The sequence below is a fragment of the Dasypus novemcinctus genome, chromosome 3, assembly GCF_030445035.2.
Source record: "Dasypus novemcinctus isolate mDasNov1 chromosome 3, mDasNov1.1.hap2, whole genome shotgun sequence".
NCBI lineage: Eukaryota > Metazoa > Chordata > Mammalia > Cingulata > Dasypodidae > Dasypus > Dasypus novemcinctus.
Genome location: NC_080675.1, coordinates 13789373 through 13816567, shown reverse-complemented (window position 1 = coordinate 13816567; position 27195 = coordinate 13789373). Strand labels below are relative to the sequence as shown.

Sequence of the window (27195 nt, the reverse complement as noted above, 5' to 3'; positions counted from 1 at the left end):
GTCCGTCCTCTCCCATTGGGAGCCACTCATGCTCTCAAGAGACATCCTCCCCTCTGAGAACAACAGGCCTCTCCAGGATGGGAGCATAACACCTTCCCCCTCATTGTATGGGTCTCCACCCACTGATATACCACAATGTGACATGATGAGCACTCACATACTCCCTAAAAGTCTGCCCCAGGTGCACCCTGTGCCAGATGCCCCCTGTCAAACACCTTATACCAGTGACCCCTCCTTATTATATTTTCTTAAGAGTTTTCTCAACATTATAGTTTGAACCACATACCCAACAACTTCTCGTGTTCACTTGCTCCTCCCCAACCTTCCCCCAATCCCTTGGGCTATCTAACCCATCCTCCTGAGGTACTGGGTCCAGGGATTGAGCCTCGGACCTCATGTGGGAAGCTGTTGCTCAACCACTGAGCTACACTGGCTCCCCACAATATATTTTAAAAGGCTATACAGTGTGTTCTTTTTATTTATTATTTTTTGTTTTTTTTTTATTTTTTATTTTTTAAAAAGTGTTCTTAATTTCTCCTGACATGAGTCTATGGACATTAGCAATCCATCTCTCCTCAATGTGGCTCAGAAAATTTTGTAGGTTCTATAATCCTTTCCTGAGATGATTTGAAGTTTGTCTTTAGTCTCTGTGGGGATTATTGGTCTATTTTTGGCTCACCTTTACTACATACTACATACTAAAGGTATGGCCTTTAGGGACCCCACAGCACACAGCCTATGGAGATTTTCATATCTTCTACTTCTTGGTGGTCCACAAATTCTAACTATTGTTCCCTTAGTCCAAGTAATCTGTAGAAATCTCTGCTCATTTCATGGAATTTGCCAATAGCAAAACAGGCAAAGCATTAGGAGTGACCAGGCTCATGTTTTGAAGTTTCCTTTTTATGGATCATGGCCCAATATTCTCCCATAAATCTATATATATTTTTTCTTTTGATCTTGTCCAATTTTTCTAGTTCTTTTCTGAAGGAGAATTGGCCTGAATTACCTTAGCTGTCATTTCTGGAAATGGAACCCTGTTTTTTCTGTATTATTTTTGACAATAGAATGTAGGTCATATTTTATTTTTTAGCATATTTAAGGATATCTTTCTGTTGCTTCACACATGACAGATAAACTCCGTTTCACTGTGGAAAAATATGTAAGTATTACTTAATTGTTTTCTAGCATTTAGAGTTATAAAAGAGAAGTCTTAGGCTAGCTTTTGTAGGAATTCTTTTTGGTTTTCTTAATGTTTAGAGATATTTACTTATGTTTATTTATAAAAACTTTCCTTAAGTGCTTCTATTTTTTAATTTTTAATTTTTTGTCTTTATTTTTTTAATGTTACTTTAAAAAAATATGAGGTCCCCATATACCCCCCAGCCCCCTCACCCCACTCCTCCCCCCATAACAACAACCTCCTCCATCATCATGAGACATTCATTGCACTTGGTGAATACATCTCTGAGCACCGCTGCAGCTTATGGTCAATAGTCTACACCATAGCCCACACTCTCCCACAGTCCACCCAGTGGGCCATGGGAGGACATACAATGTCTGGTAACTGTCCCTGCAGCACCACCCGGGACAACTCCAACCCCGTAAAATGCCCCTACATCACATCTCTTCCTCCCACTCCCTACCCCCAGCAGCCACAATGGCCACTTTCTCCACACCAATGCCACATTTTCTTTGATTACTAATCACAATAGTTCATGAATTGAATATCAGTAAGTCCACTCTAATCCATACTCTATTCCTCCATCCTGTCGACTTTAGAATGGTTATGTCCACTCCACATGGTCATGGTAGATGGAGTTCAGTGCCATGTCAGTTGGCCCTAGTTTGGAGTTTGTGTTTCTGTGTGATGGAGCTGGACTCAGATTTGATCTTTGTCCACAAGCCTCTCGTGTTACTTTACCGGATCTGTAGTTGGTGCTGGGGTTTAGTGCATACCCAGGGCACCTGAATCTCTGGACTGACCGTAAACAGACTTGCAACTCCTACACTCTGGTTTATTGAACTTAAGTGCTTCCAGATATGAATGTCTCTTTATTGATTTTGCCTATAATGTAAAGAGCCCTTTCAATCTTCAAATTCAGGTCCTTCAATCTTTTTTAAGAATTTCTCGTTAATTAGGCTTTAAATTATCACTTGTCTTCCAGTTATTTTTGTATATTCCTCAGAAATAGTATAATTCTTAGGTTAGATTCTGTTTTCTGTGTTTTGTAGCTATTGTAACTGATTTTTCCTATTTTTGTCTTTTCTTCTGTATTCTTAACTTCTCAGTTTGGTTTCTGCCATAACTTACTTGATTCCCCACCCCTCCCCAAATCAGCTCTGCTATTTGCCACTTTGAGTGAGGGTTTCTAATTTTCTATTTTATTTTTTATTTGCTTACACTTGTTATTTATGTTATCCAAATCCATTTTTATCTGATTCTGTTTTCTTCCATCTCACCTTGAATTTCTTTGGCTTTCTTCTCCTGTTTTTATAGAGGACATGTGTTTTTGTATCATGTTTCAGTTGACACACATTCCTGAAATCTTTTGACTAATAGAGTAGATAATTTTCAGACTTGCCTTTTCTTTCTTTTCTCTCTTTGGTATGATGTTTCCTTTCCTTTGCCTGAAGTATATTTTTGGTTGACCCTTCATTTTTTTTTTCCTTTTAAAATTAATTTTGTTGAGGTGTTATAAGTTTTATGTAATAAAATGGACCCATTTTAGGTACAGATGATGACATTTTACAAATGAATACAGCAACTAACCAACAGCACACTCAAGATATAGAACATTTCTATCACCCAACAAATTTCTCTTGTGACCCTTTGTAGACAATCAACACACATACCCAACCCAGGTAACCACTGACCTGCCTTTTGCAATTATAGATTAGTTTTGCCTGTTATGGAATTTCATATCAATGAAGTCATATGGTATGTTCCATTTTTCTCTACTACTTTCACTAAGCATAAGGTTTTTGAGATTTATTCCTTTTTTTTTGTTTTATTTTTTGTTATTATTAGTAGTTTATTCCTTTTTATTGGTAACTTGTTTCCCATTGTATGTCTATATCACAGTTATTTCATCCATTCACCTTTTGATGGGTATTTTTTTTGTTATTATGAATAAAATTAATATTCATAAAAATGTTTTTAGAAAGATATGCATTTATTTTTCTTGATAAATACCTACAGGAAGAAGTTCTGGACCATTTGGTAAAAGTATGTTTAATTTTACAAGAAATTTCCAAACAATTTTTCAAAAGTGGTTGTACCATTTTATATTCCTTCCAGCAATGTACGAGTTTCAGTTTTTCTGTATTATTGTTATATGTTCAAAATATGCAAGTTTTGTCAGGTATATTTATATATAGGTTGCCTCATACATGATCTCTCAGTCAGGGGCTTTCCTTTTTAGGTATTTCAAAGAATAGAAGTTTTAAATTTTAATAAATTCCAATTTATCAATTTTTAAATGGCTTTGTTTTTTTTTCCCCTAAGTTTGTGAAGAAATTCCTGTTTTCTACTAGAAGTTTTCAGTTTTCTCTTTTATATTAAATCTATGATTTATTTGGAATTAATTTTTGTATATAATAGGAGGAAAAGGTTGAAGTTTATTTTTTTTCCCATGTGGACATCCATTTGTTCTGATATTATTTGTTGAAAAAAATATCTTTTCTTCATTAAATTACCTTGACTCCTTTGTTGAAAGGTAGTTGGCCACATATGTGTGGGTTGATTTCTAAACTCTATGTTTTGTTCCATTTTCTATTCTTTTACCAATACTGTGCTGCCTTGATTATTGTAGTTTTATACTAAGTCTTGAAATCATGTAGAGTACATTTTCAAAATTAGTTCTTTTCTTTTTTTCCAAAATTATTTGGACCATATTAGGACCTTTGAATTTTCATACAAATTTTAGTCACAGCTGGTCAATTTTTATAAAATAATCTGCTTGGATTTGGGGAGAATTAACATCTTAACAATATTGAGTCTTCTGATTCACTAACATGGCATATATTTCAATTTCTTTAGATCTTTAATTTCTTTCAAGAATGCTTGTTAGTTCTTTTATTAAAATTATTCCTAGGGAAACGGACTTTGGCCCAGTGGTTAGGGCGTCCGTCTACCACATGGGAGGTCCGCGGTTCAAGCCCCGGGCCTCCTTGACCGTGTGGAGCTGGCCCATGCGCAGTGCTGATGCGCGCAAGGAGTGCCCTGTTACACAGGGGTGTCCCCCGCATAGGGGAGCCCCACGCGCAAGGAGTGCGCCCATAAGGAGAGCCGCCCAGCGCGAAGGAGGGAGCAGCCTGCCGAGGAATGGCGCCGCCCACACTTCCCATGCCGCTGACGACAACAGAAGCGGACAAAGAAACAAGACGCAGGAAACTAAGACACAGAAAACAGACAACCGGGGGAGGGGAGGAGAATTAAAAAAATAAAAATAAATCTTTAAAAAAAAAAATTATTCCTGAGTATTTTATGTTTTTGGCTGCTATTGTAAATAGTGTTTTAAACTTTTAATTTTGTAGATGTTTATTGTTGCTATATAGAAATAGAATTGATTTTCGTATATTGACTTTATATCCTGCAACCTTGCTACATTAACCTTACTAATTTTTGTAGAGTTTTTTGGTAGGTTTCTTAAGATTTTCTGTATACATGATTATGCCCTCTGCACATAAAGATAATTTTTCTTCTTTCTTTCTAATTTGTATGCCTTATCTTTCCTTCCTTCTTTCTTTTGTTTTCTTCCTCTCTGCCTCTCTGCCTCCTTGCCTCTCTTCCTCTTTCTCTCTTTTCCTCTTTGCCCTCACTTATACTGCCAGCCAATTCAGTGTAAGTGCTGAGAGTAGACATCCTTGTCTTATTCCAGATCTTTGCAGGAAAGTATTCAGTCTTTCACTATAAAATATATCAGTTGTAGGTTTATCCTAGATCCCCTTTATAAAACTTTCTTTGGAAATAATTTCAAACTTATGGCATAGTTGTAAAAACAGTATTTTTCTAAACACTTGAGAGTAGGTTGCATCATATGTCATGCTCCTTGAACAGTTAATACTTCTGTATATATTTCCTAAGAACAAAGAATTCACTTATTTAACCTCATCCTAGTTGTCTTTTATCAGATTGAAGATGTTCCTTTCTATTCTTGGTTTGCAGAGTTTTTATCATGAATAGTTGTCAGTTTTGGTCAAATGAATCTTTTCCTTCTGTTGAGATGATCATATAGTATCCCACCTTTATTCTGTGACTGTGGTAATAAATTACATCAATTTACTTTGCAATGTTAAACCAACCTTGCATCCTGGGGATAAACTCCACATTGTTATGCTGTGTTTCTATTGTCAGATTCAATACGCCAAATTTTTGTTAAGTGTTCTTGCTCCTACATTTGTGAGGGATATTGGTTTATTTTTTCTTTTCTTATAATGTCGTCACTGGGTTTTACTTACAGAGTAATGGTGTCTTTGTAAAATGAGTTAGGAAGTGGGTCTTCCTCTTCTATTTTATGAAAGTATTCATGTAGGATTTATATTGTTTATTCCTTAAGTAGTAGAATTCATCTAAAGGCATTGGACTTGGGGTTTTCTTTGTGGGAAGGTTTTACATTACAAATTCAATTACTTTAATAGTTATGGGGCTATTTAAATTTTTTAGTTTATATTGAGTCAGGTTTTGTGATAGATATCTTTCAAGGAATGTATGCATTTCTCCCAAGTTGTCAAATTAATAGGAATGTAGGATCTGTCATTATGTCCTACCTTTCACTCCTGATATTGGTTATTTGTGTCTTCTCTATATATTTTTCTTCATCAGAATAGCTAGGGGCTTATCAGTTTTATTGAACTTTCCAAAGAACCAGCTATTGGTTTTATTGTCTTTTTCCATTGGTATTCTGTTTTGAATTTCATTAACATCTGCTTTCATCTTCATTATTATCTTTCTTCTATTACCTTCGAATTGAATTTGTTCTTTTTCTATTTACTGTAGGTGGATGCATAAGTAATTTGTTTTGGATCTTTTTCATATTCTAATATAAGCATGAAAGGTATAAATGTCCCTGTAAGCATTGCTTTAGTTGCAAGCTGCAACTTCGAAATGTTATATTTTTGTTGTATTTCAGCACAGAATTTCTAATCTTCCTTGTGTGTTTGTTTATTTTTATTAATTGAGCTCATCTGCACAAAATCAATAAATTTTTAGGAAACATAACTTATTTTAATAATATAGTATTATTTAGAAAAATGTTTTACATTTTTAAAGTAACTGCATTACTAAGCATGAAAATGAAGAAAAATTCCCAGAATCCCATCATTGTGAGTCAGTCACAGGATTGTTCTAGTATATTCCCTTAGAAACTTATTTTTATTATAGCAGTTGTAGGTTTACAGAACAACCATGCAGAAAGTACAAAGTTCTCATAGTTTTCCCTATTACCATTTTGCATTAGTGTGGTACCTTTGTTACAATTGATGAAACATTGTTATTATAATTATAATATTAACTATAAACCATGGTTTATATCAGGGTTCACTCTTTGTGTTGTACAGTTCTATTCTGGTATCATGTATACAACCTAAAATCAATCATTTTACCATTTTCAATATAAAATACAGTGGTGTTAAATAACATTCACAATGTTGTACTACCAATATTGAGCATTAACTCTCCATTATCCACACCAAGCCTTGCCCATGTAACCTGTATTCTAACTTATGACTCTATGACTTGCATATTCTAATTATTTCAAATCAGTGAGATCATACAGTATTTGTCCTTTTGCTTCTGGCTTATTTCCCTCAACATGAAATAAGCTTTCAAGGTTCATCTATGTTGTAGCATGTATCAAAACTTCATTCCTTTTTATAGCTGAATAATATTCCGTTGTATGTATATACCACATTTTGTTTATCCATTCTTTCATTGGTGGATGTTTGGGTTGCTTTCACATATGGCAATTGTGAATAATGTTGCTGTGAACAACAGTGTGCAAATATCTGTTCAACTATCTCCTTTGAATTCTTTTGGGTATATAACTTTAAGTGGGTTTCCTGGGTCATCTGATAATTCTACACTTAACTTTCTGAGAAACCATCAAACTGTTTTCCATGGCAGCTAGAAACATCCCTATCAACAATGTGCGAGGGTTCCTATTTCTGCCTTGTGTATTTTTTTTTGATGCATGGATTGTTTAGAAGTAAGTTTTTAAAATCAACAAATATTTGAGAATTCTTTAGATATCCTCTTGTTATTCATTTCTTGTTTTATTCCTTTGTGGTCAGAGAACATACTCTATGATTTAGTTCATCCAAATTTTTGAGAGTTGTTTTGTTGATCCAGAATATTGTCTATCTTGTAAATGTTACATGCGCATTTGAAAAGAATGTGCATTACACAGAGATTGAGTGGACATTTCTATCTATATCAGTTAGGTTAGGTTGTTTGAGAATGTTTTTCAAGTCTATTTTTACTGAGTTTATATCTTCTGCTTGTTTTATCAGTTACTGAGAGAAGATTGTTGAAATTTACAATTCTAATATGGACTTATCTACTTTTCAGTTCTCTTAGTTTTTGCTTCATGCAATTTGAAGCTCTAAAATGAAAGTATGTACATAAATATGATTGATGCATTCTTCTAGATAAATTGACCATTTCATCATCGTGAAATATCCTTCTTTATTTCTGGTAATATTCTTTATTTTGAACTCTACTTTGTCTGATATTTATAGAGATACTCCAGCTTCCTTATAATTAGTATTTACCTGGTACAGTCTTTTCTGTTTATGTTTAATTTATCTGAGTTTTTATAGTTCAAGTGCATTTTTCATTGCAGTGTATAGTTGGGTCATGCTTTTTAAAAACTTTAAGTCCTATTTGACAATCTCTCTTTTAGACCATTTACATTTAACACAATTATTGTTTAAACCATTTACATTTAATCTAATTATTGATATGATTTGGTTTAGGTCTATCATCTTGCTACTTGTTTTCTATTTGTCTCATCTATTCTTTGTTCCTTTCCTTTTAATACCTTGCCTTCTTTTGGATTGAATATTTTTAGTATTTCATTTTATCTCTTGTATTGGATTATTTTTTGTACCCCTTTTTAAAAATTGCTCTGACATTTAAAATATATGCTTTTACATCATAGTCTGTCATCAAATAATATTATATAAGTTTACATTTAATTTTAAGACCCCTCTATACTTTAATTTCCCCCTTCCCATCCTTTTTGTTCTTGTTATAAAAAATTTAACTTCAGTATATATTATTAGTTTCATAATACACTGCTACTATTTTAATTTTCAACAATCATCTTTTATCATTATGTTAAAATGAATAAAAAGCCTTTTGTAGTTATTCACCATATTTACCATGTCTAGCACTCTATTATTTTTTTTGCATAGGTCTAAGCTTCCATCTAGTGTCATTTTCTTTCAGCCTGAAGAACTTCCTTTAATATTTCTTGTAGTAGTGCTCAGCTGGCAATGAATTCTCTTATCTTGGATTTGTCATTTTTGAAGGATATTTTCACTGGGTATAGAATTCTAGGTTGACAGTTTTTTTCTTTCAGCCTATTAAAGATGTCGTTCCTTTGTCTTCTGGCTTGCATTGTTTCTGACGAGAAAGCAGCGATCATTCTAATCTTTGTTCCCCTGTAAGTAATGTGTCTTTTTTTTTTCCTGGCTGCTTTTAAGAATTTCTGTTTATGGATGGTTTCCATTAATTTGATTATGATGAGTTTTCATTGTTTTTGTTTTTGTTTCTTTTTCAGTTTATTCTCCATAGGATTCATTGAGCTTCTTGGATCTGTGGGTTTATAGTGTTCATCAAATTAGAAAAAAATTGGCCATTGTTCCTCAAATATTTCCCTCTTCTGCCCATTCTTGGCCTGTAGTCACACATATTTAATATTGCGTGACATTTTCCCACAGCTCACTGAAGCTCTGTTTTTCTGCTAGTACTTCCATTTGGATAGTTTCTGTTTTTATGTCTTTTAATGCACTGATCTTTTGCTCTGCAGTGTCTCATCTGCTATTAAGCCCATTCAGTGAATTTTTCATTTCAGATATTGAATTTTTCATTTCTAGAACTTCCATTTGGTTCTTTTATTTTATCATCCATCTCTCTCTTCATTATGTCCATGTTTTCATAATGGCTATTCTTAATGTCCTTGTTTGCTAAATTACCACATATTTGTAATTTCTGGGTTGGATTCTATTGACCAATATTTTTCCTGCCTATGAGTAACATTTTTCTCCTCTTTCAAATATCAAGTAATTTTTGACTGGATGGTAGACTTTGGAAATATTATGTTACTGAGTATCTGGATGTTTTTGCCTTCCTTAAAGTGTGTTGAAACTTGTTTTAGCTGTCAGTTACATTACTTGTGGGTTAGCTTGATCCTTTCTAAGCTTTCTCTTAAAGCTTTGTTAGAGTAAGCTTAGAAAAATCTTTTCCCTAATGCTAGTTTTGCTCTATTAGTAGGATATGGCCCTTCTGGAGTCTTCTCCTGAATTTCCTGGGTGTTCAACTAATTCCCTCCACTTTGGCTGGTGAAAATTTGCATCCCTTTATGAGACCTAGGAATTGTTTAGCTTATTCATCCCCCAAAGTTGCTCTTTCCTCAACCTCATGGAATTTTGCCTTATATATAGTCAGCTTAATAATATAAAACCAAAGTCTCAAAAGGACAATTAAATTTCTGGAGCCTTTTCTTTCCATAGCACCCTCTACTTTGTTATCTTACCCAACAAATTCTGCCATGTTGCCTCTCCAAACTCCAGTTTCTGTCCCCTCTGCTCAATGAAATCACCCTATTCTGCTTACTTTTTCTCTTCTAGGCTATGGTGAGGAAATTGCTTCCAGAAAGGAAGCCAGGGTGAATGTAGGGCTTGCTTCATTGTTTTGTTTCCCTCCAGGATCACCATCTTGAAGAACCTGTTGTCCAATTTCTGAAAAATTGTTTCGTATATATTTTATAGGTTTCTAGCTGTTTGTGGTACAGTTTTTGAAGTACTACTTATTCCATCATAGTTGGAAGCAGAACTCATGTCTGCCATATTTTTATGTTGTATTTTTTTGTTTATTTGTTTTTTAGATAAGGGAGATCTATATTGACTATAATAATATTTGATATATGATAATATATGTAAATTGTCCTTATATCAGAATCAGTTGCAGTGCTTTCCCCAGGTACAAGTGCCTGAACTCTATCCCAGGGATTTGGATTCAGTAGATCTAATATGGGTTCCAGACATCAGTATTTTAAAAACCTTGACAGGTGATTTTGATATACAGCAAAAGTTAAGAATCACTGGTCTAGGGGAGTGGATGTAGCTCAAGTGGTTGAGCACTTGCTTCCCATGTATGAGGTCCCAGGTTCAATCCCTGGTACCTCCTAAAAACAAAAACCAAGGAAAAAACCAACACTCACTGGGGAGTGGATGTAGCTCAGTGGTTGAGTGCTTGCTTGCCATGTACAAGGTCCTGGCTTCAATCCCCAGTACTTCCTAAAAAAAAGAATCATGGCCTAGAAGGCTTAAATATAAGGTAGCTTTGAGGAACTTAAATGGAATATCCTGCAACTTTTTAAAAAGCTCAGTTATATTTTGTACAAATGTAGTGAAAAATTACCGTACTACTGTGGCTAGATAGCCCTATCATCTATATCTAAAACATTAATGACTGGCAGAACAGATGCCTCTAGAGCCCTGATTACATGCTGTAGCTGGTCTATGTTCTGATTCTTTGATGCCTCTTACATAGCAATTGTTATATATTTTGAATTTTACTCCTGCTTATAAGTGTCAAGAACTTTTTCTCAATATTAATAAAGCAATTTGCAAACATCCCCATAATATACTGATTCACAGATGGTTAGCAGATTTCCTATTGTTTGCCAACTCTGATTAGTCATGAAAGCTTGAACCTTGGTGTTTAGAAGGCCACTTCTGGACTCAGCAAGAAGAATGCTATAATGGATTAGTGATATCTGTAATGAGTTTGGGCTTGGGAATGGGACACCTCTCATGTATTTGCAATTCTTGAACTGGTTAAAGGTAACTTCTTCTCTAAACCCATTGAATTGTACAAGAAAACTTGCTGCTACTTTGTGTTTTCCTCTTGACTTTTCTGCATGTAGGAAACAAATCTCAGTTATGGGATGCCTGTGCCCACATTATTTCTTCATTTATCCATTCATTTATTTACTCGATTATTTTGTCTTTCTCTCTTTCTAAAAACAGTATAATCTGTATGATTTTACATTATTAGAGTAGTGCTCTCTGGCCTGTACTTTTTGCCTTCTTTTTGAATAAATAGACTGTATATTTTGGAAGGTTAATGACTCTGTTGACTGTATTTTCCTGAATCCCAAAACAGATAATTGGTCTGATTGGTCTGAAGAATAGAAGATTTGAAATTAGGACACTGCTAGAAAATTTTGTATAAAATGTTTGGAGCATGAATTTTGACTGGGTCATTAATAATAAATAATTTTACATTATATTGGATATTTGTCTAAGTAAGAATATCTTCTCATCTTCCAACTCATATGTTAGGCAAACCATAGTTCTATAAGATTAGAATATGATAATTTATAAGTTCTAATTTTAAACATACAAGCCTATTACATTTGTTTAAATGATGGAATGTTGTTGACTAAGTGCTCTGGATGACAGAATCATTTGGATGATGCTGATTACTGGTTGTGAATATTGTTCTGATTGATTCCAGGTCATTTAGTTCTTGTCTGCATTCTGTGTGTATAAGGAATCAAGGAGTTGGGTATTAGCAAAACAACAGAGGTTTAGTCAGTGGGTGATGTGTGAGACAGAAGCATTTCGTCTGGGCAAGACCCTCACTTTTCCAGCCTCCGCTTTTGATGGGGTTGGGGTAGGAATTGGAATAATGGAGGATGCCACATTTCAGTCATTATCACTTTGAAGTTCTTCCTGATGCCCAAATCTGGAATGTTTAACATAGTAAAAATAGTGAAAAGAGCAGTGTCAGGAACCAAGAGCCAGTATGTTCTAATCTCCAGCTTGTTACTACTAATTCTGTGACCATCGTAAGCTACTTAACCTTTTAAATTTCATTTTACTCTTCTGTTAAATGACATTAATAATCTTCTGTACCTACCCCACAGAAATGTTGGGAGTATCAAGTGAAACCAGAGATGTGAAAACCTTTGAGAACTTAATGCTATGTTATTCTGATGTAATATTATGGAAGCCTTCTGATGGTTCTCTTTAGGGACAAAAAGCTAGTAAAGTATCTGCTGTTTTTTTTTTTTTGTTGTTGTTTGTTTGTTTACAAGGGCATGAATAATTTCTGTGAAAAGTATTCATCTACTGTGCTTTGCTTTACAGCTTGGAATCCCATCCACTGCCAGCACATTGAATGCCACAATGCAATTAACAAACCAGCTGTGAAGGTAATATTTTCTTAGACCTGGTGCCATTTGTACTGCCAGTGGTCAAATGATGAGGAACAAATTGCTATGTGAGATGGAGTACATGGCTTCCCAAATTCAAGGGTTGTAGGACACAAATAGATGAAATTCTTAGCTCAGATTTCGGCTATGACTTAGTTGAAATGCCTGAGAGGTAGTTGGGCACCAAATGCATAAAAAGTTGCAATGGAGGTAAAGAAACTGGTTTAGAGAAGTCAAGCTGTTTTCGTCAGGCCACACAGTCAGTCAGTGGGCGACCTGGAGGCAGAACCAGAAACCCTACGTCTCCTTTCCATTCTCTTTCTACCACATCAAACTGGTCTGTCCTGTTTCCACCCTGAATAATTGAGATTGAACATTAAGCAAAATAATCACACCTTTTACAAAATTGCTCATAATATGTTTTTACTTTCTTAATTGAAGTTTATCATTCATATATGAACATTGGTAAACAGTTAGTGTATAGTGTAAGCTGTGAACTTATAAAACTAACATGCATATCATCATACAGGGCCCCGTACATTACCCCATCACTACCACCTCGTTATGGAACAACTGTTACAAACTATGAAAGAGCTTTGCCAAAACATTACTACTAACCAGAGCCAATATCTTATATTTGGTGTAATGACACCCTGTATTAGAATGAAACTTATCTAACACGTGTATTTTCTCCGTTAGGGCACATCACTGTCTTCTTGCACTTAGGAACACTAGTTTTCATTTCAGTACTGCATTTGAGGGCAATTTTAAGTACCAAAACCACCAAGAAGAAGCTTCAAAATGCAAACTATGTGGCACTAAATATACCATGACAAGGGCACTTGCCTACAGTATAAGATCTGAAATAAGAAGGCACGGTGCAATCCTGTTTGACCTCAGCTGAGAAGATAGACATTGGGAAACGCAAATTCTTCTGCCACTCTGCACATGTCTACAAATTATGGGGAAGGTACCATGAGTAGTGATTTCGGAGCTACAATAAATTTTAGCACATTGGTGAATTCATGAATACAGAATCCACAAATAATGAGATTCAATGGTATGTCACTATAAAAGAACATCCTTATATTATGTTGAGTGATAATAAATCTTCATTATTTGCCTTAAGGAAGCCAAATTGAATGAATTTATTTTGAGAAACACCAGGTAGGGGTAATGTACCAATGGTAGTGTGGTCCTCTCTAATTCTTCCATGCACGCCCTTCTTCTGAAGACCTATGTGGCTCAGAGGCACTTTTCTATAGTGTGAGGACAGTTTGGGCTAAACACATGTAAGCTCATATATCCTATACCCTGGAATTCAGCTTGATTCCACATGGTGGTGAGACCTTAATGGTTCTCTCACACTTTAGTTTTTATATCTTTCCTTTCCTCTTACTGCCTGAGGATATACAAAGGGAAGAGTCCCCTCTTCTGGTCCATCCAGACAGTAAAAGAAAGACGGTTCTTTTTGTCTTTTTTATTTTCTGGTTATTTTTTCCTTGATTTTATGTCAGACAGCATTCCCAGAAGCCCTCTGACATCTGCTTGGCAGTGCCTTCTGGCCTCCCACTCCTGGAAATCATCATACATTAGTTTTTCTCCTTCTTTTCTAGGTAAACAGCCCAACCCACTGCCCTCGGATGGCCTCGCTTTCCTCACAGGCTGTTCCCCACAGTCAGTCCTCCAGGATAGGCCAAACCTCCCAACTTTCTGAACCTCAGCTTTTCTTTTTTTTCCTTTTTATTTCTCTCCCCTCCCCCACCCCCCCCCCCACCGTTGTTTGTTTTCTGTGTCTATTTGCTGCGTCCTCTTCTTTGTCCACTTCTGTTGTTGTCAGCGGCACGGGAATCTGTGTTTCTTTTTGTTGCATCATCTTGCTGTGTCAGCTCTCCGTGTGTGTGGTGCCATTCTCGGGCAGGCTGCACTTTCTTTCTCGCTGGGTGGCTCGCCTTTTGGGGTGCACTCCTTGTGTGTGGGGCTCCCCTATGCGGGGACACCTCTGTGGGCACGGCACTCCTTATACGCATCAGCACTGTGTGTGGGCCAGCTCCACACGGGTCAAGGAGGCCCTGGGTTTGAACCCTGGACCTCCCATGTGGTAGACGGATGCCCTAATCACTGGGCCAAGTCCGCTTCCCTAAACCTCAGCTTTTCAATTTTCTGTTTTCATCCTACACTTTCCAGAAGGGAGCACTCTTGTTAATAGTTCCTGTGCCAGGGTTGTGGTTTTACTACAACACATCTGACCCAGTATTGTTCTTTCTTTACAATACGAGCAATCCACAAACCCGTACTGGTATCACTATGTGACATTTGATCAAGGGTATCCAACATCTAGATGCTTCCAAAAGCACGTTAATTGAGAGGGAAAAGTTGTGAAATTGTATAATATGATGTCAACTAAAAAATTATGTATGTATATTCATATTGATAGTGAAAAACAACTGGTGATCCTCATCAGAAATAATTGTTGATGCTACTCAGCAGTAATTACATCTAGAGGGAGGGTTCGTGAGCTATTTAAATTTTCTTCTATCCTTTTCTACACTTTCCTAAGCCTCTTCATTGGGCATATATTGTATTTATAAATAGAAAATTGCCTATTTAAAAAATGTGATAGCCAGATATGAAAACATCCATATGGGTGTGAACTGACCTGTTTGGAGCAGAACAGAACTGACACTTGTAGCCACAAACTTGATGGCTCATGTTAATTGAGAAATTTAACAGGTCAGAGATCAACTAGCTAATCTCTGACTCTTGACAGTTCTAGCAGTGCAGGGATTTTTACTTTTGACTGGAATGAAGAAACTCTTTACTTGGCAGAAATGTCATTGACTCATTAGAACAGAGGGTAGAGTAACTCCTCTGAGGAAGAGGTCTAGATGGGGTGCAGAGGCAAGACTCAGGGAAGATGGATTAATCCTGACAAAAAGCCCATCTCCATAATAGCTTGATCACTCAGGCAAAAGGGAATGGCCAAATAGAAAAGCATTACCTATGCTCATGGCAGTAGGCTTTTTAAAAGTACTTAATAATTCTTTATCTCACACTCTGCTTTGGGTTTTACTTGTACTGTTTGAAGATCACTTAAAAGAATACTTTGGAGCCCAGATGATTATCTAACACAGGAGTCAGCAAACTGTGGCCCATGGGCCATACCTGTCCCGTTTCCTGTTTTTGTAAATAAAGTTTTATTGGAACACAGCCATACTCATTTGTTTACATATTGTCTGTGGCTGCTTTCATTCTTCACTGGCAGAGGTGAGATGATTCCACAGACATTGTACGACCTGCAAAGCTAAACTATTTACTCTGGCCATTTATAGAAAAAGTTTGCTGATCTCTTATCTAACACACTAAAGAATATTCATTCACTGTACTTAAGGAAGTATGAAACTTAATTTAAGGAAAATTTTCACTTTGGGTCTTTAGCATCAAGGAATATATAATTTACAAACTTTTGATGATATAATTATTTGAATTTAACAATTGTCATTCTTTTTTCCTAATAATTGAAACTCCTCAGGATTTTAACTTTCAATAACAGGCTGTTGGGTATTAGGGTCTGGTGATTTTTCCTCTTTAAATCAATAAAAACAATAAAGAAAAGACAGAATGAAACTGCAGAAGAATGTGTGTACTAGGACTATTAACTGCATAATCAGCTATAATTGATTATTTCTTAAAGGGTAGGAACAGAATTCAAAATGACTTTGATAAATCAGAGAAGCTTAAATTGATGCAAAGTATAAAATTCAGGTGGTCATCTGGATGTTTGGTTCACATGATTTCAAACATCTAGATACTTGAAATATCCTGCTGATTGTCTGTGACATCAACACTTTTCATCTCTGTATTTTTTGTAAAAACCCAGCTATAAAAATGCAAAATTGAACAAGGCACAGCAGAGTTAAATAAATTACAGGGTGTGTATAGAAGAAAAAAACGCATGAAAATGAAGCTTTGGATGATTGATATAGAACTTAGACTGCAGATTAAGGAAAAGCAAGCCACCCAATGTTAGATTTAATGCTTAACTTTCTGAATGAGGTCTATCTTAAGGAGCAAAAGTCTCTATTGTTAGAATTTTGTTATCAGTTGTGATTTTAAAAATTTAATAGCATATTTTCCTTTTCCTCAAGAGAGAGAACTGTGTTTATCACTTTAGAGAAGGAACTGCCCTAGGAGTAATAGTCTGTTTGAACAGCTGTTGAACGAGATGATTTTTTATCCCTGTGGAATGGAGGGTGGATTTCCCGACACTATTTGTTATTTGCATTGCAAATGACAGGAGAAAAGAAAAACCAACATTAGTTACAATGAGTCCAGTGTGGACTCATTGGCTAGTGCAGAAAAGACTGTTACAGGTTGCATGGGTTTTACTAAAAACATTTATTCCTCTTGAAAATCTGTCATTGCTGATACGTTTGTGCTCATGACATACGGAATGTGATCAGCAGGAGCAGGAGTGTTCATTCTGTCTCTTCTGTGTGTTTCAGATGTGCATAGACCCCTCCCTGTCGGTAGCTTTGGGTGACAAACCACCCCCACTGTACCTCTGCGAGGAGTGCAGCCAGAGGATTGCGGGGTAGGTGTGGAAAACACTGAGAAAAGGCGGTCGGTGACAATGGGAAGACCAGATCAGTGGTTTGGCCTTCAGTTGGTTACATTACCCAAGTTTCCCATTAGCCCCTCTGTGTTTTTTAAAGGTAGTTCGTCTGAGATTTAACATATAGCAAACTTCCATCTGGAAGAGTTCAGCTTCAAAAAGTTGCAATATTTCTCTACACGTGACAAGAGAGAGCAATATGTATTTAACCAAGAAGCTCTGTTTTGAAGTAACCCTGTTTAAAATGCTACGGAGAAAATTAAATTTGAAAGGAAACTGTGGCTTCTAAACATGGCCTAAAATTCCTAGAGGTTTTCTTTGCTTGTTAGTTTTACAGAATCATACCCAGCTCTGTACAGATCATGTCGTATTTTGGTTGACTTAATTAGCATCTGGAGACTATCATATAAAAGTAACTGAATATGATGAAATGTCTGTAATTTATAACTTAGCTGAAACGCATTAGACATTTAAAAAGTTTATTATCATTGTGCCCTTAATTATGCATCCTTTCTATTAAAGCCTTTCAGCAATAGAGTGCAGTTTATAAACACTCATGTGGAAGGGTAACATTTCAGTGAGGTTCAAAAATGAATTTTGTTTTTATTTTCAGGGACCACAGTGAATGGTTGATTGATGTTCTTCTACCACAAGGTATGGTTTACTTCAAGAAGGATGAATAATGAGTAATCATGACTAATGACATGGTTCATTTATTTTCTTTTGTACCCTTTTATTTTATAAAGGCAGTAACCAAAGTGTTATAGTCAATGATATTTCATTGATATCAATTACTATGTCAATGTCTTGCTGATAATATACCCACCCATTTAATAATGAGGGAAGAGGTACAATGTCTACTAAATAAAGGGTAGATGTTGGAATTCGGATTCCGTATGACTAAAGCTGTGCTAAAAATCCATGTCTTCAGGGGTTTTCTGTACGTAGAACAGGTGTTGCCACTGACACATTGCTATGCTAGATTTGAAAGGGATTAAGGAACAGCAGTGGGAAGAAAATTGAATAATGGGCCTTTTTCCTGCCACTATTACTGGCTCTGTCTTTCGGGGAAGCATCATTTAATTGCTTTGAGCCGCAGTCTCCCTATCAGAAAAACAGGGATAAAGCATATCTAACTCATCTTGGTGAAAAGACAAGATTGTAATGGGTATTTTTTTTTTTTAAGTTTTTTAGAGATCTGAAAGCTATACCTCATGAGTTGGTGGGTCCCAGACAGTTTCTGTGCCCACAGGAAAGGAAGGTATTCTTGGCACCTAATTGAAGGCTGAAATGACAAGGGAAGGTACTCAGGAAGGGCTGCAAAGAGGAATTGTGGGAAAGGCTGGGGATATACTGAGTACAGGTTGGCATGCAGACAGAACTTGATATAATACTTCAAATGTAGGTAATAAAATAATTCATATGGAAAGATCTATTTAAAACAAATGTAAAAATCTTAATGTTGACTAAATTCTTCAGGCATTATTTTTAACTTAAGGCCTTTACTTAATGAAAATTACACTACTTTTTTATTTTGCAGCCTAACTTTTAACATTGGGTCGTCTCAACCATAGGAGAGAAATTGATATATAATGGAGCAATAATGTCAGCCTCTACATCCTTCAAAGAAACATTTTGAAAATTTATAAAAGACTATCTGGATCTATGTATCTTTAAAAAAAAAGACAATTAAAAATTTTTAAAAAATAGTGAAAAAAAAAATCTATGAAAAGATTTGGGCTTGTAGGGGAAAAATAAATGTTTTTTCTTCAACTTAAGACATCTTATTAGCGAACCTCCAGTGCCCTGAGTTAAAACTCATAGCTGAGTTCTAAAATATATTTTTAAATATTAGATATGTTGCTGAATCCTGGTTATCATCTCCAGATGATAATCATTTTTGGAAGAAAAATGATAATTTTTCATTTTTTTATCTGGAGATGTGACACTAACCTCAAGTTATTTAAGACGTAGGATGTATCTAGGATATCAAACTGTTAAATAGCCATTAATTACACAAAACCATTTCTAAAACTGAATTCTAAATTTCATTATTTGGAAACAAACCATTCATAATTTCTATGCAGGGTGTGAGAGATGTTTACCTTTGATTTTTAAAAATAAATTGTAAAACAGACTATACTATGAATAAGATTTTAGTTCATTTTTAAACAGTTATTTGAGGGGAAATGTTAGATTCTTGGAAAAATTATTTTCAAATACTCTCAAGCATTAATTTTCATGGAAATAATTGATATTTTCACTAAAAATAATTCTTGTCTATTCACCAAATCAATCCCACTTGTAGATAGTAGTGTGACATCCTTGCTACAGCTAGTTTAACTATGGATTTGAAAGTTTGGCTTTCTCTTAAATAACTCTACAGCTGGTTTTAAACTAGTTAAGACTGATATGAATTGATAGTTCAAGTGTAAGTAGTCGACTTAGTAAATTTTTTTCTGTAGTTTTGATATAGCAAATGATCCCCATGGCAAAGTTCTAAACAGCAAGTCAGTGTCACAGTGTAAAGGAAAGGACATTAAACCGGAAATTTTAAGACTTAAGCTCTAGATTTGGCTCAACCATTAATATCTTATATGCTCTTGAAGAAGTCGTACATCCACAGTGGCTCTCAGTTTTGTTCTCTGTGAAATAGGGAGGTGAGATTAATGTTATTTGGCTTTGACATGATATGATTTCTAAGCCAAGTCTGAGAAGGTTGAATTACTTGTAAAAGTAGGTGAAGTATTTTCTGTGTGCAGTTTCTTATTTACCCCATTAAAAATAAACCCTAAAGTCACTACCAGATGAGACAGAGGTATTTTCTGTGCCTTTTGAGGAAAACAGAGACCAATATAAGTGGGTGTCAATTTGTGAGACAAGTCAGAAACTGTTTTGGCCAAATCCGGAGGTGTTACTAAGCTTGTGTTTTATTCCCCTTCATGGTTGCCCTTGCTTAAAATGGGCTCTCCTTTTTTTTGATATTTTGTATACCTTCCTCTTACAGCTGAGATATCTGCTATATGTCAGAAGAAGGTAAGAGCAAACCATCTGTTTGGTGGGGCATGATTTATTGTGTTTGTATGTAACTCCATTCATCGACATCTGCCTCATTTCTATACCATGGTTTCCCAGTGTGTCCGTGTCACTGTATTTGTGAAGAAAGAAAAGAAGTAATTTGGCATGCCGTATTGCTGCATCCAAACGTTCTCTATTTCCGCTTCTGCTTTTCTCACTCCTCTTATGCACAATGCTTTTGATAAGTCATCTGAAATGAAAGCATATGTATAACCTTGGGATAGGAGTCTAATTACAAAAAGATTTGAATAAAAGTGCCATACATGGGACATAATTTTAGTAAAGGAAGCATCTTGTATGCTAAAAAGACTTATTTTAAAAAGTGGAGTACAAATAGTCCTATATGTGTGTGTCACCCACACATATATACCCAGACTAGTTATATATGGAAAATATTCATTTATATGTAAAGCTGAATGGTTTCTCTAGCTAACGACCCCCCACTGAAGAGTTCCTTTAGTCGTGTTTCATAACAAATTCCTTAACCCATTTCCATCTTCTTTTCTTGATCTAGTGGTTGAAATGTATGAGAGAAGGCAGTATAGAGTCATACAAAGAGCTGTGGACTGGTTGAGATAGCTGGGTTTTGGCTAGCTCTAGTCTCACCTACCTATGTAACTGTATAAGTCATTTAAGCTTTTTTGGGATATTGGTATAAGTGGGAACATTTGGAGGGTTATCTCAGTTATCTTTTGCTAGAAAACAAACCATCCTAGTAGCTTACAACAACCACTTATGTGCTCACAGTTCTGTGATTTGGGAATTCGGCTTCTGCTCATCCTGGCAGTTCTGCTGCACTCTGGTCTTAGTCATGTATTTGCAGTAGTTGAGGGGTGTTGGCTGGTCCCAGATGGCCTCACTCATGTCTGGGACTTCAGCGGGGGATGACCGGAATGGTTGGGATGACTGGGGTGCTTGGCCCCTCTTTTCATGAGGTGTGTCAGAGGTGTCTCTAGGAGGCTAGCCTGTACCTGGTCACAAGGCAGCAGTGTTCCAAAAAAGCAAGAATGCAAGCTGCAGGGGCCCTTCAGACAGAAGCCTGGAGGTCACACACCACCTCTGCTGCATTCCACTGATCAGAAGCTAGGCCCCAAATCAGCCCGGACTCAAGGAGTGGGGAATGGAATCCTCCTCCTTATGAAGGAGCTGAAAAGTTTTTGTGGCCATATTTAATCTACCATGATCTTCCCTCTGGACACAATTATTTACATTCTATCCACATTCAAAGTACACTTGCACCTTCTAAGACCCCCAAAGTCTTATCCTTTTGTGGCATCAGGCTTAAAGTCCAATATCTCCTGATCTGCATCTGGTATTGTCACTGATAAAGCTCCTTGGAGGCAACTTCTCTTGATTCAGAGACCTGTGAACTAAAAAGGCAAGATATTGTCCACTTACACATCCAGCCTACAATGATGAGATAAGAAGAGGATAACAACAATAGACTTGTGTTCAAAAATAGGAAGAATCAAAGCAGATAGCAATTACTGGTATATAACAGTTCCATCCAGGAATATGTTAACGGTTCCTCTTCTCCAGGATAGTGAACACATCTTGATTGAGATATGGTTGTGCTTCCTGGGAGTAGTTTGCTAATCTGTTGTTCTCCTTCTGGACTCTTGACTGTATTCTCTGAGACATCTTTCCTTTTCAAAAAGAAATGTGCCATGTTACAGCTATGCAGCTCTCTGTTTCCTGTGTGTAGAAGTTGGGGGTCCCATAGGCCTCTTCATGTCTTAAGCTGTGTCTGTTCCCTTTAGTCTAAGCTGGTGGTACTTTTGCTAGTACAAATTTCTTAAAAACTTTGTGGAATTTCAATGAATCTTATTGGCATTCACTCCATGCCTCAAAAGCCATGTCTATAATTCTCTTTTTCTTTTGCTCATGTATTTTTGATTATTTATTTTTAATTGTGGTAAAAAAAAATATAACAAAAATAATTTAAACTATTTTAAATGGACTATTCTTTGACATTAAGTATATAGACAATTCTATATAACTTTCACTATTATCACCAGACTATTTTCATCATCCTGATGAAAGCAAAACTTTTCATGCAATTTAGGATTTCACAACTAAATTGAGTGGCTCATAAATCAGCAGTATCCCATTCAGAAAGTAGAAGTGAGCTCCACTGAGGGAGTGGAAAGTGGAAGCTCATATATGATCAACATGGAAGCAAGTAAGGAAATGTTATGATTTGCTGACATTAAGTTTCCATTTTACATGGAGGGGGTTTTACAAAGTGGGGAATAGATATACATAGATTAGTATGGTACACTTGTCCATTCTGATAAACTTTCTCTACTGCACTGAAACTACTTTTATCACCAGGTGTTGCTTATCTGCAGTCCATTTTCTCAGAAAGTTCCTGGAGGGCAACTGTTTTTGTCTTCTGGAAAAACAGTTCTTAGAGAAGGGTCTTCTCTCTCACTAATGCCCAATTCAAGTGGCCATTTTATTTACTTAATAATCCTAAATTAAAAACTCATGCTCATTTAGTAATAATTCCCCGTCTCCCTTTCTGCCACCTCTGATAACCACTATTCTGCTTTCTGTCTCTTTGAATTTAGAAATCATATAGTATTTGTCCTTTTGTATCAGTCTTATATCACTCAACATGATATCTTCAAGGTTAATTTATGTTGTAGTATGTATAGGAACTCCATTTCTTTTTATAGCTGAATAATATTAACTAGTATGAATACCACATTTTGTTTATCCATTCATCTGCTGATGGACACTTGGGTTGTGTCCACCTTTTTACTATTGTGAATAATGCTACATTGAACATCAGTGGGCAAATATCTGTTTGAGTCCCTGCTTTCGGTTCTTTTGGGTATATATATATATATAGGAGTGGAATTGCTGTGTCATATGGTATAAATCCTGTTGAGACAGCCATTTTTCTACTTTTCAGTCTGCCCCTAAAATTATTGGGAGCCCTGTCGATTTGAGAGGGTCTATAGGCACTACTTTGTATCTTTCTGAAGTCTTAACAAAGGATCTTACATCATACTCTTGATATGATCTTTATCCTGAGGCCATTTCTTATTTTAAGAATCTTTTACAACTAAAAGTAGCACAGGACAAAGCCACTTACATCAAAACTCATCTCCCAGCCTCATGTTTCCATGGATGAGATCCCACACTCTGGGGCAGCACAGTGGATGGCAAACTTAGAGCCGGTATCAGACTTTGGAACTAGAAAAGGACTTTCTCTTTAAGCTTTATTTGACACAAAAGCCCTGGATTGAAGCGCCTGCTCATAGGCATGAGACATCTCAGGGTTTCCTAAGAGGTGAATGACCACCTGAGAGACAAGCGAAGATCTGGTTCCAGAACCGAAGGATGAAGTGGAAAAAGGGGAATGACAAGGATAAACTGCCCGGAGCCTGAGATGAGAAGAAGGTGGAGGAAGAGGGAAAGGAGGAAGAGGAGAAAGAAGAGGAGGAAAAGGAAGAAAACAGGGACTAAGAAAAAGGAGATAACTCCCCTTCCCCTTTGGCAACTTTTGTTTTTATGGTAGCCCATAAATTGAGAAGTTTACGACTGTCATTTGCATTTATAGAGGATAGAATGACAGTCACAACTCTACCTGTCCACGACTTGCAGCTCTGGTTTTATTGCCTTTGGACTTTGCCCACTCTTTGAATGGGAGCTGGAGTGGGGAGACCAGAGATGCAGCTCAAAGTCTGGGCTCTGTCCCAGTCTTGCCCGTCACACACATACTTGTCCTTACTCACCCCTCCCGAGTCCTTCCTGGATTTTAAGGTCGAGACCTACTTACCCCTTCTCTCAGCCCTTCTTACCACACTCCCACCCCCTACTTCTTTGGTATTTATTTTAGAGGGGAGGCCCCTCAAAATGCATGGCTTTGTTTTTGTTTTTATGCTAGGATTAGACTATTACATTTCCTTAAAAAAAAAAAAAAAAAAAGAAGAAGAAAAGGAAAGAAAAGGAAAAAAAAATAGCAAGAAGTACATCCTGCTCCTGCTCCAGGGATTCCGCTTCAAATGACCCCTCTTGACTTTCTTTAGGAACCTGATAGAAACCTGAAGGAGATGTGGGTCTCCTCCCTTCCTGCCTTCCCAAAGGTAGCTAGGAGCTGCAGTCACCCCTAAATTCCTCCCAAGCCACCCCGAGCCTTCCTCCCCTTAGCCTGAGTTCTGCTGTGTTGGGCCCAGCTTTCTCGGATGTGCATTACTGTTAGCACTCAGAAATGGCCATTTCATGAAAATAGTAATGATAATACTGATAATAAATCTTTAACATACTGCCTAAAGGGAACCTGCAATAATCTTGAAAAAACAAAAGAGAGAAAAAACCCTAATACAGAAGAAAAAAGAAGAGAGAGAAAACTTAAAATGGAAAAAAAAAAAGAAGGAAAGAAAGAAACCTCCAATGTATTTTATGACTACCTGTAGGAAGAAATCCTGCTTTGGGAGCATTTGTAGTGCGGTTTTCTTGTCATTTGTTGCTGCTTATTTCACTAAGAAAAACCCAACAACTGAGACTGCTTACACGATCGATCCTGTGCACTTTTATTGTGCTTCTAACCACAGCAGAGTAGAACTAAATTGCTCTAACATATAGGTAACTCTGTCTTGAATTCTCTGTTTATACAATATGCTCAAAAGAAAAAAAACAAAATATATCTATAGTAATCGTTTTTGGTCATTTGTCTTTATGTCTGTCTATGAGTGTAGATTTTGTGTCCCGACAGCCCTGTTCCTGGTCCGAGTACTTTGTATTGTTTACATGAGACATAATAATAAAAAAAGAAGCGGGGGAAGAATAAGAATCTTATACATGATGGAGAGAGTAGGATGAGAAACAGTTTCCCCTCCTAAATCAGCACGTCCTGGTTCTGGTGGCATACTGAACCTCTTTCACCCTCAGCATAGGTCACTTTTTAAATACTCCCCTTCTCTATATGATAAAATTATTTTTGATAATAAGCTTCAAATTAACCCACCTTTTTATTACTTATCCTTTAGTAAGATTGTATTCTTTTTTATTTTTAAGAATTTATTTTATTTTATTTTATTTCCCCTTCCCCCCCATTGTCTGCTCTCTGTGTCCATTCGCTGTGTTCTTCTGTGTCCACTTGTATTATCAGGCAACCCTGAGAAACTGCTTCTCTTTTTGTTGCGTCCTCTTGCTGCGTCAGTTCTGTGTGCACAGCGCCACTCCTGGGCAGGCTATGCTTTTTTCATACAGGATGGCTCTCCTTGCAGGGCACACTCCTTGCACGGTGGACTCCCCTATGTGGGGGACACCCCTGTGTGGCACAGCACTCCTTGCGCACGGTAGCACTACATGTGGGCCAGTTCACCACACGGGTCAGGAGGCCCTGGTTATAGAACCCCGGACCCTCCATATGGTAGGCAGATGCTCTATCAGTTGAGCCACATCTGCTTCCCAAGATTGTATTCTACATGGAACTTAATTTGGAGAATTTCTATTATGTTCATAACATTTGGAATTGTTTGAGCTTGCTTTGGGCATAGTTTGTGTCTCTACCTCCTGTGGTACTCCATTTTCTGCAATTAAACAGCATGTTTGAAATAAACAATGATACCATCATGATTGTAAAGATAAAAAAAACTGACCTTAAGTTACTTCAATTCTGTCCTTCTGTATGACCACTTTGAATTTTAACTTTGTGTTTAGGATGCAAATCAGTGAAACAGAGTAGCTGGAGTGATCATTTGAAAACCATGCCCACTTGAATCTGAATCTAAGGGAAATCTCTTTAGTTTAATTTCAAAATTAATACATGTAGTTGAGTCCACATGTATTGGGGACTGACTATAGCTTGCATATCTCTATTATTAAAACTCAACAGGAACCACAGCAATTGTTTAGAACACAGACAAAAAAAGTATTTTTTTGGGGAAAAGTACTTTATTACTGATATTGCTTAGAATTGATGGTATATGGTGATAATAAAAAGTAGATCAACTTAATTGGTACTCCAGATATTATTACTACCTAAGAAAACACTTAGAACTTAGCAGCATAAAACAGCAACCATTTCATTATTCACTCAGATTCTATGGGTCAGGGATTTGCCTGTATGCTCTACTCTATTGGTTGAATCAGGCACAAACCCATCCAGATTCAAGGGGAGGGGAATTAAACCCCACTTCTTGATGGGAGGAGTGTTGAGGACACTTCTCTGGCCACACATTATTTACATTCTTCCCATGTGCAAAATCCTGGCTTGAGGTCCAAGATCATCTCATCTAAATCAGGTCCAGGTGTGGATGAAGCTTCTTTGGGTTCCTCTTGAGATAAAGACCTATGAATGAAAGAGATATGTTGTCTGCCTCCCACACAGCCAACATACAGTGCTGATACTGGGATAGGATCAATGCAGTAGATACTCTCGTAGGAGAGGGAATGAAGGCACATACATAGTCAATGGTCCATAGAAATTCTGAAGTTCAGCAGGGCATGTGTTGCCACTTCCCTAGTCAGCACTCAGTTCTCCTTCCTGGGAGTTGTTCTCTGTGGCTCTAGGCTCCATTCTCTGGACTCTTGATACCTCCTGTAGCAGTTTGATATAATTGATGAATTCCAAAAAGAAATATTTTTTAAAAAGATTTATTTATTTATTTATTACTCTCCCCTTCCCCGCCCCACCCCACCCCGGTTGTCTGTTCTCTGTGTCTATTTGCTGTATCTTCTTTGTCCACTTCTGTTGTTGTCAGCGACACGGGAATCTGTGTTTCTTTTTGTTGCTTCATCTTGCTGTGTCAGCTCTCTGTGTGTGCAGCGCCATTCCTGGGCAGGCTGCACTTTCTTTCGCGCTGGGCGGCTCTCCTTACGGGGCGCACTCCTTGCGCGTGGGGCTCCCCTACGTGGGGCACCCCTGCGTGGCAGGGCACTCCTTGCGTGCATCAGCACTGCGCATGGGCCAGCTCCACACAGGTCAAGGAGGCCCAGGATTTCAACCGTGGACCTCCCATGTGGTAGGCGGACACCTTAACCACTGGGCCAAGTCCGCCACCCCAAAACGAAATATTGGATTATGCTTGTAATCTG

The 27195-nt window shown here is 36.9% G+C and overlaps 1 protein-coding gene across 8 annotated transcripts in view; it reads left to right on the top strand.

Moving 5' to 3' along the window:
• UNC79 (unc-79 homolog, NALCN channel complex subunit) overlaps positions 1-27195 on the top strand; it is a 329268-nt gene that overhangs the window by 137986 nt on the left and 164087 nt on the right. For all 8 annotated transcript variants that reach the window (XM_058292338.2, XM_058292349.2, XM_058292334.1 and 5 more), the window contains exons 8-11: positions 12385-12449; positions 16955-17043; positions 17678-17718; positions 20072-20100. In XM_058292338.2, the coding sequence (XP_058148321.1) occupies positions 12385-12449; positions 16955-17043; positions 17678-17718; positions 20072-20100 (224 nt within the window). The remainder of the gene's footprint in view (positions 1-12384; positions 12450-16954; positions 17044-17677; positions 17719-20071; positions 20101-27195) is intronic.